Raw genomic sequence first — 15,998 nt, 5'->3', positions numbered from 1 at the left:
GATGAGGCTGAAGGCACCCGGTGTCATTCTAGGTTTGCCTTTAACCCCCATCCATCTTCACGGGAAGTTTATGTCAGCTACGTTGGGGAGAGGGGGTCAATTCTGACTGCTCCAAATGTACCACTATAAGTCAATTCAAGCTCGCCCAGAATGACCCTCAAATCCATTGGGGAGGGGGTGGGGTGACATCCTTTAAGGGGGGTCAGTTAGACCAGTCCAAGTCTACCCCATGAGGCTAGTCAGGCTAGTCTCTAGAAACCCCTGGGTTAATCTTGACAAGCGAGATTTGACCCCTGGAAAAAACTAACTACGGTTTGAATAGGCTGCTAAGTCAGAACAATTTTTCTCCAGTTACAGGAAATCTGAAAAAAAAAAATTCAGTTCAAACTTTCTTTTGAAAATATTATATATTATTCTCTGATACTTTTAGATATCGTGAAGCCTCTTTATCAAGTTTTCAAGTTAATTTTGTTGTTGTTTTGTGGGATTTTGTTGTTTTAATCAAGGTTTAAATCCAGTAGAATATTGTTTTCTTAAATAGGCTTAAGAGAAACATGTTTGACTCCTGTTGTAACGATCTCCTGAAGAGGTCCGACACTTGAAGACCCGGTAAGTCTGATCACAATGAACAAACAGCTTTCAGTACAAAATTATAACACGTCCGGTCCTTTCTTGGGTGCATGTAACTGATACTTTGCGATTCAGTTAAACGTGTTCAGATAGACCCATAACTTCCATTCATAATTTCCACACTGATATTCTTATACTCTTCTGAGATATATTTCTCAAATAGATAATGGTCTTCAGACTAGAAGAGTCTATTTTTTGGCACGCACACACACACACACACACACACATAATAGGGCACGAGTGCTTACCAATTTTCAGTACAATGAACTACTTTTGGCACACACACACACACACACACACACACACGGACACAAGTGCAAACCAGTTTCAGCACACTGAAGGTTCCAAACTCTTCCTCTGCCTTCTTCACACTCCACACACACTTTTTGATGGTCAGAACTTTTAACTGGTTAACTCAGTACATTATCATGAAAGATCTTATCAATTGATTCTGGTGTTCCTGTTATAATGCCAAACAGGGTGGGATTTTTTCACTCACTAATTTTCTTCTTCTTCTCCTTCCTCTTCTTCTTATTATTGGAGGTTTTATTTCATATTCATTTATTTATTATTCATTTATTGATTGATTTATCTATTTATCTATCACTTTTTGATGTGAATCAATGATTATAACGAAACAAAACAGTTGTGATGAGAATTCAAAATGAGGCATTCGTTTGACGTTGAGACACCTTGTTACACACCGTTGCCATAACTGCCTGAGAAAAAGGAAAGCTCAATGAAGATGTTTTCTTGACTTTGTGTGGACTTGTGTGTGTGTGTGTGTGTGTGTGTGTGTGTGTGTGTGTGTGTGTACGTCTGTGTGTATGCATATATATGTATGTGTGCAAGCAAGGAAACGCGCTCGCACGCACTCGCAAACACACACACACACACACACACACAAATAGGATATACACATGTAGCAAGTATATGCATATATATCAAAAGGAAAACCACAAGTTTATTGTAAAACATACGCTGCAATGGATGTCAGAATTCTCTGGACTACGTCATATGCAATAGCACGGAAAAGCTGCAAATCAAGACGACAAAGCTGATACAATGCAATTTTTCAAAGCGGTACAAAACACAATTACACAGCGGATAATAAACAATGTTTTGCGTGCCTAGTTCATGGCTGTGCTGCATGTGAACAAAAAGTGTTTTCAGGTGTTAGGTAAGCAGACATACAAGCAAAATGATAGAACGGATAAGGATGGGACATGTGGAACAAACAACAAATAAGAAAATAATGAGAATAGTGAACGGTATACACAGTAATGGTACACACAGCAAATAGAAAATGATATACATTCATAACTCTCTCTCTCTCTCTCTCTCTCAAACACATGGACATGGAAGGCAAAATTTCACCAACAGCTGAATGAAAACTAAAAGAAAATTAAAAGGTTACATCACCAAAATTCCCGCACAGTGGTTGTCTGCAAAGTAATGCATCCCCTCGGTCAGTCTGTATGACTCGTAACAAACAATCAAACACACACACACACACACACACAAACGCGCGCGCGCACACACACACACACACACACACACGTACACGGCACACACAGCGCCAGTCAACACACACACGCACTACATAGTCTTCTGCAATTCCTGGCAATTCAGGACTGAAAACCTGGCCCAGCTTTTTAAAAAATTAATGCTGGTCGTGCTTCACATTTCTTCCGACGTTTCTACTGTGTGCATATTATGAACGGACTCCGATTCCCCGTTCTAAGGGAACTAACTTTCTGGATTCATTTCTCTGCATCCCTTGCCTACCGGTGGGCAGCACGAGCATCAATGGTCTGTATCCCTCACGAGTCTTTGTTGCGGCAAGAGTGAAAGTAAACGTGTAATGTTATTTCTTGTTTTATATATCAGTTCATTCATAACTCAGCCTTTAATACAGCTGTGACTGGGTGAAAACATGAAAAAAGAACGAAAAATATCAGGCTGAAAAAACAACACAACAACAACAACATCAACACACACACATACACACACACACACCAAAGAACAGAACTGTGACGTTCACGTCATTCTATGCAACATTGAGGGCAACCACTCTGTTGCCACCACTATACATACAGACAGACAGACGGACGGACGGACGGACGGACAGACAGGCAGGCAGGCAGGCAGACTGACAGAGACAGAGAGAGACAGAGACAGAGAGACAGTGAAAGTGACAGACAGATAGACAGAGACAAAGAAGGGCAGAGACAGTAACAGTGACAGACAGACAGCCAGCCACAGAGAGACAGAGACAGAGACAGAGAATGAAAGTGACAGACAGACAGAGAGGAGGGGTCAGATCAGAAACAGAACATCGTGTATTTTCCAACAGTGTTCATGTATAGGAGTTGTAGAAGAGCTCGTGCCAAGTCCGATAAGGCCTCCCGGTGGTGACTTGAATCTTGAGCGGCGGTTCTGTCCCTTTGCTGAGGGCCGTGACGTAGGTGGCGGTAGGGGAGGAGCGTGACGTGGTGTCGGAGAAAGGGCGTGCGTAAACGTCACTGAAACACACCAACATAGGGATGACGAAATGAACAGATATACGTCACTAAAACACACCAATACAAGGATGTGTGTGTGTGTGTGTGTGTGTGTTTGCACCCACCACTTAAGGTCAAAACAATAAATAATACGAACCATTAACTGTAAAATAAATAGATGGCTAAATAGATAAATAAAAACGGATAACATGTGACCTTTCGGTGGTTATTTCGCTTTTCTGGCAGTAGTGATGTAACAGTGGAGTAACACATGTATACAGAAAGACAGACAGACGGACGCACACACACACACACACACACACACACACACACACACACACACACGAGGCAGCCCCTCACCCATAGCGCGTTCTGTAGGGCAGCTCAGTGCCTCTGCTGACGGCGGTGATGTAGGTGGTGGGGGAGGATCGGGACACGGTGTCCGACATGGGGTACCGCGACCCCATGTCCCTGATGAAACACATCGTCATCATCGTTGTCATCATCTTCATCGACATCATCATCATCATCGTCGTTGTCGTCGTCGTCGTCATCATCATCATCACCTGTCATCGTCGTTGTCGTCGTCGTCATCATCATCATCTTATTATCATCATGTCATCATCATCATCATCAATATTAACGTCATCATCATTATCATCATCATCGTCTTATCATCATCATATCATCAATATTAACGTCATCATCATCATCATGATCATCATCGTGATCATCATCATCCTATTATCATTACTATTATCATTATTATCGTAGCAGCAGCAACAGCAGCAGCAGTAGTAGTAGTAGTAGTAGTAGTAGTGTTTTGTTTACTTTTTTTCGTGGGCTGCATCTTCATCGTTCACTCGCATGTATGAGTGGGTTTTTACGTGTATAACCGTTTTTTACCCCGCCATCTAGGCATCCATACTCCACTTTCGGGGATGTGCATGCTGGGTATGTTTCATGACCCACCGAACACTGACGTGGATCTTTGACATGAATATTTGATCTTCTGCATGCGCATACACACGAAGGGGGTTCAGTCACAAGCAGGTCAGCACATCATTATGTTGACCTGTGAGAAAGGAAACATCTCCACCCTGAACCCACCAGGTGTGCCCAGACCGGGGATCGAACCCAGGTAACTGGGGTGAGAATCCAGCACTCTGACCACTCGGCCACGGCTCCCGTCACATCATGACTGTAGTAAGTGAGTGATGAAGGTATCACGTACGCACATACACACGCATGCACGCAGGAACACGCGCGCGCGCTCGCACACGGACACACACACTACCCATTATGTAAGAATTTTATACATTAGAAAAATGCATCATTACTTGTTTCGCTGACACATACACAACCCCATGCACGTTTGCATGCACACACACACACACACACACACACACACACACACACACACACACAAACGGTGGATAGGAAGGAACAGACAGAAAAACCGACAGAGACAGAAATGTGGACGGAGAAAAACACTCCTCTCCACAGCGCTGTAACACTGACGGGGTGTGTGGAACATTGTGAGACGCGCCGCGTGCTGACACGCTGTCCATGACGTCACTACACTCTGACGCCGAGTAGTAGCGATGACGTCGCGGGCTGAAGACGGACTCCGCCTCGTGCTGGCTGAGGGAGCGGAACAAGCCGATTGGTGACCCCCGCACGTGCTTCGGTGGTCTGCACCAATCAGCTTCAAGTCAGACCTCTTTCGCTTCATGTCGTGGCAAAGTTACGTTTTACATCACATTAGACTACCTTTACGTTAGAAGTATCGTTTGGCATATATTTCTTTTCTTTCTTTTTTTCCCCCCTTTTTTTTCTTCCCCCCCCCCCTTTTTTTTTTAGACCAATAAGAAACAAGTAAAGAAATCGCTTCACACCCCTTCTTCTTCACTGTAATTGAAGCATTACCCTCTATTATGGAAACAATGACAAAGAGATATTTTTCATTATAACTCCACTTAATTATGAACACAGACTCATCACTCAATTGTTCCAATAAACAGAAGTATGGGTAGTTTTGATCTTACAATAATCATCACTAATGTGACAACCCAGAACGGTTTTTGTTGTTATTGTCTGTCATGAAAGCAAAGCATTCTTGCTAAAGACAGAAAGAAACAGATAAATGAATAAAGGTAGAAAGAAGGTATCACTTTTACCACGCACCCCATGACACGTAAAAGTTAAACCTACACAATGCAATTTCGTTGCATCAATTATCAACTTTTCCAGAGTGTGAGCACACACAAAACAAAAAACAAAAATAAATAAATAAAGTGAAATCGACAAACAATTCCTTCCACGTAACCCACCTGGCCTTGGTCCAGCAGCAGAGGACGAAGGTCATGATGCAGATGACGGCCAGGACCAGCACCCCCACAGTGCCCGCCGCCACCAACATGGGCACCATCGTGATGTCTGACCCCCCTCCAGAAATGGACTCGCCCGCCCTGCAGTGCGGCCTCGTTTTGTCCCATTGGTTGGAGCTAAGGCACGTGAGCACGTCGGGCCCAACCAAGTGGTACTCGGGGGCCGCCAAACAGGAGACGATGACCGTGGTGCCGTGGGTTCGATTGTACGTGCTCAGCTTCAGGGCGTCGACGTTTTCCTTGGTGATGATGGTGGAGGGGGTGGCCAGTTCCGGACACAAGCCTGCAGGCACACAACGGACATTGTGTTTCTTTTTGTTACCGCTAACTTGTTACCTGTTACGTGTTGCCTGTCCCTTTACTTCCACTGTTGTCGCTGGGGCACCAGTGAAGACTCCACACCGCTGCCTTTCCGCCTGTCTGTTCCACATCGCTCTCTGGGATTCCGGTAACTTCATACCTACCTAATCAAATCAAATCAAAGCAAAAATACTTTATCAATCCACTTGGAAGTTTATTTGCGCAATCACAAGTCCGCTATAAGCACAATGCATAATCTGATCAGGCACACCATCCTCTGTCTTCCTCGTCTGCGGCTTCCTCCGACTGTCCCTTGCAAGACGGTCTTGGCAAGTCGGGAAACATACCGATACCACTTTATTTTAAGTTTCTTGACGACTGTGAGCTGTCATATGAGGTCTCACTGCTTGTTGCATCATGCTGCAGACCTCTTCGTTTGTCACAAGATCTGTTTAATGAATGTCTAAGATCTTCCTGCAGCTTCTCAATAAAACTGTCAGGATCTTTCCCATAGTCTTTCTTTTTGCTACTTTCCTGAATATAATGTGGCAAATGAACAGTAAATGGAAACGAGTAGGAATTCTTTAGCCAGTGATGACAAATTTTCAAGGTTATCTCTGTGTCACGAAAGCAGCGATTAAAACATGCAAGCCTAAAATACCGCGGAAAACCTACTGAGACAATCAAGTTTCCTCGGGACCCGAATGCTAGTTTCATTTCCATCAGACTCTCAATAAACTCCCTAAAGTGGAAGGTGGCTGAATTGCTAAGACACTTATCTGCCAATACAGTGTCCATTAGGACCGAGGTTCGAATCCCGGTCAGCCCGTTCTCCCAAGTTTGACTGGATAATCAAATTGAACGTCTGATCATTCGAATGAATTATGATATGCCGCGGTTCCGTTTGCAGCACGCACTTGGCGCACTGAAAAGGAAACCATGGCAACGTCAGCGTTGTACTTTGGCAACACTCTGTATAAAAAAAATACACTGATAGGAACACAAGTATAATATCATATGTATTCACTCCATGCTTGTTATATTAGCCTAATAGTCTGGACAGCAACTGCCTCCTCTACTGTTCTGATAGTGGGACAATATTGATCATCATAAAGTGCAGTGCGTACATTGAGATTATGTTCGTGGTTTACAAAGGGATGTCTTCATGAACCACTGTTCTGAAGATTGTTTTCGAAGAGAGAGAGAGAGAGAGAGAGAGAGAGAGAGAGAGAGAGAGAGAGAGAGAGATTGTGTGTGTGTGATTGATGTGTGCGTGCTAAGGTCGATGACTGCGTGCACAGAGGCGTGTAATTAGTTAGATGGTTGATCAGTCGGTTGCTTGGCTGTCTGCTTTCACTGGTCGATCAGCTTCTTGCGTACGCCCTCGACAAGGTCTCGTTACAAGCCTACCGACTGCTTGTTAGCGTTAACCTGAATAGGAAAACTGACACCAAACACAAGCACAAACGTATTATTACTTCTTTTTTTTTCGGTATTTGAGACTCCTTATCACATGCTGACCACTTAAAACAATTTGGAAGGACGTATTACAAACTGTCTCCTCCACCTCCTCACCTCTCTCTCTGTGCTTCCATTGATCCAGAAAACATTGCAACAGAACCCCTTTTCAGAACCTGGAAAACATTACACTATGACAGGTACATAATATAGTTCTCACTGAAAATGAACAGGATGAAGTATCTTATATTTTCTGCATTATTTATAAGCGTGATATGGTATGGTATGGTGATAATGGATACGGAGCGGTGGAAGGGTGGGCATTTACAGTATAGAATGAATACGCATTGTATGTACTTTAAAAACAAATTACCCAAAACTTGCTCTGGCACTTCAAAGTGTCGTTCAACGTTTCTGTCGACCTTTATAACAACGTAAGTAACTGAGAGGAATGCAGATAAATACACAGCGTGAAGCTGAATAAAGGGGAAAAGTTTTCGGGGCGCCCAGATGCTGCCGTATCTTTTTAAATTCTACCATCATTTACCAATTTCAGGTGTTCGTTTTTAACACATTTGCATAACTGCCGTGTTTGTGTGTTATACACACGTAATAACGAAAGATGTACAGAAAATATTTTTATTAAAAAAGCATAAAGAAAACAACAACCGAACATGGCACTAAATAATAGCTAACTGCAGGAGAGAGAGGGGGGGGGAGGGAAGGACGGAGGGGGGTCGAGAGAGAGAGAGAGGGAAAGAGAGAGAGAGAGAGAGAGAGAGAGAGAGAGAGAGAGAGAGGGAGAGAGAGAGAGAGAGAGAGAGAGAGAGAGAGAGACGGGTCGTGGGAAGTGGGGAGGGAAAGAGGCAGGTGAACATGGGACATGCAACAGGAGACGAAGGGTATCAGAGCAGCACACACGCAGACTTCATGCTTTTCTGACATCCAACCCTCGCCGCTAAAAGGGGAGACAAACGCGGAGAAGAAAAGACGAGTCACCCCAGGTCGGTCATCCTGACGGAAAATAACTCTGCATTGACGTGGGGGAGGGGTACAGCACGTTACCTAGTGTCGGTCAATGTTATTTATGTACAATGCTTCAATCTGTAACTATTCTGTATGTGTGCAAACACGCGTGCGTGCGCGTGTGCGTAATTATGTGCGTGCGAGCGAGTGTGTGTGTTAACATTTTAGGCGATAGACCTTTCAATCGTGTGTGTGCGTGTGTGTGTGTGTGTGTGTGTGTGTGTGTGTATGTGAGTGTGTGTGTTTGTGTGTATGTGTGTGTGCGTGCGTGCGTGCGTGCGTGCGTGTGTGTGTGTGTGTGTGTGTGTGTGCGCGCGCGCCCGCGCGAGCGTTGGCGTGCGAGTTATGCCACTGCGTCAGTGCATATACGTATGCGTGCGGATGTTCATATTTGTGGGTGGGTGTGTGAGCACATGTTTTTGTATGTGTTCATGCCACCACCATCCCTCTCTTTCTCTCTGTCTCTCTCGCTACTTGTCTGTCTGTCCGTCTCTCTCTCTCCCCCTCTCTGTCTCTCTCACGGTAACACCACACACATATGTGCACACACAACATCATCACCATCATCGCCATCTGATATATGCAAACATGCCCACGCACGCACAAAAAACCACAGACACATACACACACAACTATAGACACACAGATACACACACAGACACACACGCACGCACGCACACACACACACACACACACACACACACACACACACACACGCACACACACGATTGAAAGGTCTATCGCCTAAAAAGAGTAAGCACAGAACCGAAGAAGAGAGCAAAAGTGATTATACAGATCCAAGTCCCGATAACAGTCAGTACATCAATGCTCCACTCACACTCAGTGAGGTTAAAGACGCATTACTATCCCTCCCTAAAAAGAAAACATCTGTAGGACTTGACGCGGTCTCAAATGAGATGCTTAGACACTTACCAGAAAATTTTGTTGTTTTGTTATTTAAGCTTTTTCAAAAGTGCTGGATTGATGGTTAAATGCCAGCACAATGGAAACAGTCTATTGTAATACCAGTTCATAAACAAGGAAAATGTAAAACAGATAAGAACAGTTACAGGCCAATTGCGCTAACATCACATACTGGTAAGCTGATGGAAAGAATAATTTTGATAAGACTGATGTACTATTGTCATAAAAATAGAATTATCCCAATTAATCAAGCGGGCTTTCAGAGAGGTAGATCTGCAATTGATAATTTGGTTAAACTTACAACACATGTAAAACAACAATTTGCTAGAAGAAAAAACGTTCTTGCAACTTTGTTTGATATAAAGAAAGCCTATGATCAAGTTTGGCATGCAAAGTTACTCTTTAAACTGAAATCTGTTGGCTTTTCAGGGCGTCTCTATAATTATATCAAAGATTTACTGACTAAAAGACGTATACAAGTACGAGTTGGAAATACATACTCAAATCCTAAGACTCTTCACATGGGATTACCCCAAGGTTCTGTTATTGCCCCTGTTCTATTTAAAATATTGCTGAACGACTTACCCCAACATTTATCAAAAGACGTGATCCTAGTGCAATACGCAGATGATATATGTATGTGGATGAATGTAACTATGAAAAGAAATACATCAAAAAGGGCATTAAACTATATTAAGAAAACATACCAAAGAGAAATAGATAAACTGAATAAGTATATTGTCGACAATGGTCTTACATTATCAGCAGAAAAAACTCACATTATGCTTTTTAACAATGGTAATAATCCGGAAGAGTTACCAACATTTAAAATTGAAAATGAGCCCATTCAGTACAAAGATATGATAATTTTTTTAGGCTTAATGCTTACTTCAAAACTAGCTTGGAATGCCCATATCGAATATATAATAACAAAAGCAAGAAAATGTTTAAACTTGCTCAAAGTTATAAGTAAACAGTACTGGGGACAAGATACAACGATATTGAAACATTTACCATCATCACTTATTCGATCCAAACTATCGTATGGGCAAGAAGTCTTTTTCAATGCTCCAAAGCATTTGTTAAAGAAACTTCAAAGCATTGACTGTAAAGCATATAGACTTGCCCTTGGCGTACCTTTCCAGCATCAACCCTCGGAACATATAAAGAAATAGGAGAATTACCTTTGGATGAATACCGAAACCTGCATGTGCTAAATACGTATTGAGAAGCTCAACAACTGAAAATTTTACATCGGAGGAAGTAAGAATTACATCTGAAAACAACTTCCCAAAAAGAGCTAAAACGATATCTTATCTAACACCAATTGGCACGTTTGTGTCGAACCTTTTCCAAAAGTCCGAAATTAATCCAGATAATGTAGACACGCAGAAAACAGTAAGTCCATGCCCCATTTGGGAGATGAGTAAAGCACAGTTTGATATCAATCATACTGACATTGCAAAAAAAAGAAAATCCAAATATCATGGCAACAGAAGTCCGATTACACCTTCAGAATCGATACCGTGACCACTTACATATTTACACAGACGGCTCACTCCTAGACAATGGCCAAGCAGGTTCAGCTTTTGTTATTCCAAAACTGAAAACTGAACGATCATACCATATTGGTAAAGATCGGTCAATATTCACAGCTGAACTTATCGCTGTTCTTATGGCTTTAAATTATATTCTTGATCTTCCAGTTTGCCTTCCACAAGTCTTATTTTGTGTTGATTCAAAATCTGTATTATACGCTTTAAACTCATCAAATTGTAAGAACAAGTCCAAAATAATAATAGAAATAAGTCACATTGTACATCTTATGAATTTGAGAGGAACACGTATAACTTTTTGTTGGGTTCCTTCTCACCTTGGTCTCCTATATAATGAATGGGCTGACAGGGCTGCAAGAAAAGGTGCAAAACACCAACAGGGAACCACATACCTTTATGTACCTTTGTCTGTACAAGAGGGGTACCGCTTACTAGAAAAAGCATCATGGAGCAAAGTCAGGGAAGTATACCAGCAAAATGGCAAAGTTTTAAATAAAAGTATAAATAATATTCAACAACCGGAATCTATCAATCAATCAAATACATTCAGTAATTTATTCAGATTAAGGCAAATTCGGGCATTATCAAACAGGATAAAGCTGAACGCTTTTATAACAAAGTTCAGCAGGGATGTTAAATGCATATGTGGAGAATCTATTTCTAGAAAACACATACTCTTTGAATGTCAGAGTCTGAAATCGTTTTTACCAAACTTCTCGGAAAATTCTTTTGAATGTATTTTTGACAATTTCAAGATGCTATCTGCTATTGCAGAAGGTTTGCTGCATAGTCCAATTGGACATTTGTTATAGTTGCTACAGTTGTTTGATGTTAGCGTTTCCTTCTATATTGTGCCTATGTCTCCCGTTTTTAATGCTTTATTTTTTTTCCAATGCTCTGTATCTTCCCCCCCCCCCCCCCCCCCACACACACACATATGCGCATACACACATACACACACACCATTTTTCACCCTCTGCCAATTACCGTTCCCTCCACCACGCCTCGCCATCCACCCTCCCCGCACCCCCCCCCCCCCTCCCCCTCACCTTTTTTTTTTTCCCCCGTCTAATATCACTTAAAGTGGAAGACGTTAAACTGAAGACTACACGCACACACACACATACACACACACTTTTCTTCCAATATTTCATTAGCCACTGAAAAGATTTTGAATGATTATTCATTGCTTAGAATGTTTTCAGAAATTTTAAACTCCAGTCCAGTTGGTATCCTCCTTTGATGCATTATATTTAATACTGTTATTTATATTTACATTGTTTTAGGTTAATACTTGATATGCATATACATATTCTCCTTCCCATGACAACTCATTCAATACACACCACAACCTCTTTAGACTTTTTCTTATAATGTACTTTTCCTCTGATACATAACATGAACTTTTTTCTTTCTTTTTTTTACACTAATATTCACAGGCATTCCATTTCCTTTATACACTACTGTACTCCTTTCCGTCTAAAAAACACTTATAGTGAATTGACGTTAAACTGAAGAAAACACACACACACACACACACACACACACACATACACACACACACACACACACACACACACACACAGCCTCCTGTACTACGTCTTCTCCAACAGAGTTTGGATGACATCACTATTTGTTCTCAGAATTATCAAACAAAAAGTAACTCCGTGAGTAGTTCAAAGAAATACAGGATGGACTGACAATACAGAATAATGTGTTTACTTTTGCAGTTCAATCAGCATATCGATCTTTTTTTAAGTGAGTTTTGAAGTGAATGCAGACAAACAGACGCATTTATAAAAGAAAACAAATCGTGAATTTATAAGACTCGAGCTCATAACGTAAGTCTACCACTTCCTTCCTTATATGTTCCGAGGGTTGATGCGCGGAAAGGTACGCCAAGGGCAAGTCTGTGTGTGTGTGTGTGTGTGTGTGTGTGTGTGTGTGTGTGTGTGTGTGTGTATGGTGTGCATGTGTATGCGTATATAAGTGTGTACGTGTGTGTATGTGTGTACGTCTGTGTATGTGAGTGAGTGTGTGTGTGTGCGTGTGTGTGTGTGTGTCTACCCTCCCCCCACCCCCAGACCCCCCCGGTCCCCATCCCGCCCCACAGGGTCAGAACGCTGTGAAACAGCGGTGTGTGCTGATGACTGATGCATGCCAATCGATACGTGATCAATATCCGTGACGACAGGTTGTGATTTCAGGCAGCAGCTGTTGGGGCTGTACCCTGGCCATCCAGTACAGACCTCAATCCGTGTACACGCCCTCAGTGCACACACTGTCATAAGCCATACAGCTTGGTTTCAACATTACTTCCCTGAAGGCCTTCTGAGTTTCAGAATCATTTGCATCACGTTAAGAGAAAAATACTGGATGGAGAAGTATAAATATATATATATATATAAGTAAACAACAACAACAACATAGTAGTAGTAGTAACCTCCAGTTCGAAATGTTTTCATTCCTTTTCCTTTTTTTGATCTAACGCCTTTCTACAAACATTTTTACAAACACAAGGAGTGGTTAAGACGCTTTACTGCGAACACAGTGTCTGTGTAGGTCTGGATTCGATTGTATGGTCTCACCCTTCTTCCCAAGTTTGACTGGAAAATCAATCTGAGCGTAATAAATCTGAGCGTATAGTCAGTTGGATGAGAAGAAAAACCAAGGTCCCCTATGCAGCGCTCACTGGGTGTACCGAAAAAGAATACACTGCAACAAAAGCGTTGTTCTCTCGGTGAAATTCTGCAGGGAAAAAATAATCCACTCTGATAGGTATACATTCAAGGCCTGACAAGCGCGATGGGTTATGCTGCTGGTCAGGCATCTGCCCAGCTGATGTGGTGCAGCGTGCACGGATTTGTCTGCAATTAATAGTGTTGAATTAGACAAGACAGAAAAAAAAAGATGAGGGTGTGGGGGTGGGGCCAGAAGAGTCGGAGAAAGACTGAGGGACAGAAGGAGGGGGGGGGGGGGGGGGGGGGGGGTCACTGCAAAAAACGGGTGCGGTGGTCAGATGGTTAGAGCGCTCCATTCTCTTCCGAGTTCCACGAGTTCTCTGTCGCACCTGGTGGAGGGTTTGTTTCCCGATCTCCCAGGTAGACATTTGTGCAAACCTGGTAGTGCCTGGCCCCTTCGTGTGTTTTCGTACACAGGAGATCAATTACACACGTTAAAGATCCCGTAACCCATGTAAGTATCCAGTAGTTATGGAAACAAAAAACTTATCGTCATGCACATCACCGAAAACGGAATATTGCTGCATGCATGGCGGGGTAAGTAAAAAAAAAAAAAAAGTCATACGCGTTATCTTCAGTTTAAGGTCTATTCACCATAAGTATTATTAGACGGGCATACACAGTATCATTTCACATTATACGGAAGCACACGCATGTGCACGCGCCACACACACGCACGCACGCAGGCACACACACACACACACACACACATACACACACACACATAAAAATTATACAGAAACAGACAGACAGACACAAACACACACACGTGCGCACGCACACACATACACCCCCCCGCCCTCCCACACACACACACACACACACACTCATAATCGTTTCCATCAAGTTTGAGGTTCACTTAATTGATATTAAAAAAAAAGAAAAAAAAAAAGATTCGACTGAGTGCTCTCAAGCGTGCGACAAACACACACACACACACGCGCGCGCGCGCGCGCACATTTCACTTTTGTCAATCTACAGAACAGCCTGCGGTGTATAGTCAATATCCGTGATGGGCCGTTGCTTACACTGGGACTGTGAGAATACTCATTGCTGTTTCTGCTTTCTTTCTTTGGTTCATTTTGCAGCAGACTTGTATTGACAGGGATGTCAAAAGCAAAAGATCGCACAGAAGGGATTTTCTTTTTATTATGATTTATATCCTTGAAATTCAATACCGGTTTTCAGTTATTCCTATACTACTACTGCGACAGTCAGAAAGACAGACAGAGAGTATGTTTGTTCGTGTGTGAGTGTGTGTGTGTGTGTGTGTTTGTGTGTGTGTGTGTGTGTGAGGTCAGCGTCAGTATGATCCCTCGCCGGTGCGGAGAGCCCTGTGCGTTAGAAAGCCATCCCTTGTGTTGTCTTTTACTGAGACTCCACTCGTGACCCCGTCATTTATCATGCTCATGCGCGGTCTATTTGTCTGTCTGTCTGTCTGTCTGTCGGTCTCTCTCTCTCTCGTTCCGTCTTTCTCTCGTTCTCAGATAGCAAGGAATAGGCGCGGGAGTTCTGGGGTGGGGTGGGGTCGATGTTGTTGTTGTTGTTGTTGTTGTTGTTGTTGTTGTTGTTGTGTGTGTGTGTGTGTGTGTGTGTGTGTGTGTGTGTGTGTGTGTGTGTGTGTGTTTTACCATGTCTATGTGTGTGACGGTCAATCACATGACATTCGAGACACAGTGTTCAGTCACACACACACACACACACACTCTCTCTCTCTCACGCGCGCACTGACGCACACACATACACACACAAACCCCACAAGGAGAGAGATGGGGGTGGGGGGGGGGGGGAGGATAGGTAGATAGTAGATAGAGATAGCTAGATACGTTGATACACAGATTAGACAGGAAGACAGACAGATCGATACATACATACATATATAATCATTTTGATATATCGGTAGGTCGGTCGGTAGAGTGAGTTAAATGGAGATATTAGGTCAGACAGGGAGACAGACAGACAGACAGACAGGTAGAAAAAATAAGACGATCTGACAATTTTACACACATGAAAACTGAGACCAAAAAAAACACAAAAAACTTGTAGACAGACGCCAAGACAAACAAGAAAATCAACATGGTAGACTGACACGGCAAAATCATACGGTTGGGTGACATCACTGAAATACTGCAAAGAATGAAAGAAAGAAGGAAAGAAGGCAGAAAAAAATAGAACTAAAAGAAAAGAAAAAAAGAGGGAAGAAAAAAAAATAAAAGAAGGGAAATAGTGGAACAAAGAATGTTGTTGTTTTTAATGACAGAGAGAAAGGAAAAGAAAAAAAGGAAGAAAGAAGTAATAAAATAAAGTAATAAAATCATCATATAAAAAGAGGTGAAAGAAAGAAAGAGAGAAAAAAAAGAAAGGAAGAAAGAAAGAAAGGGAGGAAGGAAGGAAGGAAGAAAAGAATAAAAAAGAAAGAATTATCAGTATAGTCAAGAAAGGTTTATAATATAACTTGCTACATGTACC

At 42.4% G+C, this 15,998-nt stretch overlaps 1 protein-coding gene across 2 annotated transcripts in view; it reads right to left on the bottom strand.

Annotated features, from left to right (window-relative positions):
• Nucleotides 1-1,585: 1,585 nt before the first annotated feature.
• LOC143277884 (uncharacterized) overlaps nucleotides 1,586-15,998 on the bottom strand; it is a 15,635-nt gene continuing 1,222 nt past the window's right edge. For both annotated transcript variants that reach the window (XM_076582835.1, XM_076582834.1), the window contains exons 2-6: nucleotide 15,998; nucleotides 5,468-5,807; nucleotides 4,656-4,829; nucleotides 3,495-3,605; nucleotides 1,586-3,155 (exon numbers count right to left, since the gene is read on the bottom strand). The exon at nucleotide 15,998 is cut by the window's right edge. In XM_076582835.1, coding sequence (XP_076438950.1) covers nucleotides 2,990-3,155; nucleotides 3,495-3,605; nucleotides 4,656-4,829; nucleotides 5,468-5,807; nucleotide 15,998 — 792 coding nt within the window. In that variant the 3' untranslated portion in view covers nucleotides 1,586-2,989. The remainder of the gene's footprint in view (nucleotides 3,156-3,494; nucleotides 3,606-4,655; nucleotides 4,830-5,467; nucleotides 5,808-15,997) is intronic.

Source organism: Babylonia areolata, chromosome 35 (genome assembly GCF_041734735.1).
Source record: "Babylonia areolata isolate BAREFJ2019XMU chromosome 35, ASM4173473v1, whole genome shotgun sequence".
Taxonomy (NCBI): domain Eukaryota; kingdom Metazoa; phylum Mollusca; class Gastropoda; order Neogastropoda; family Buccinidae; genus Babylonia; species Babylonia areolata.
The sequence above is the reverse complement of the archived record's forward strand: the minus strand, read 5'-3'. Positions and strand labels throughout refer to the sequence as shown.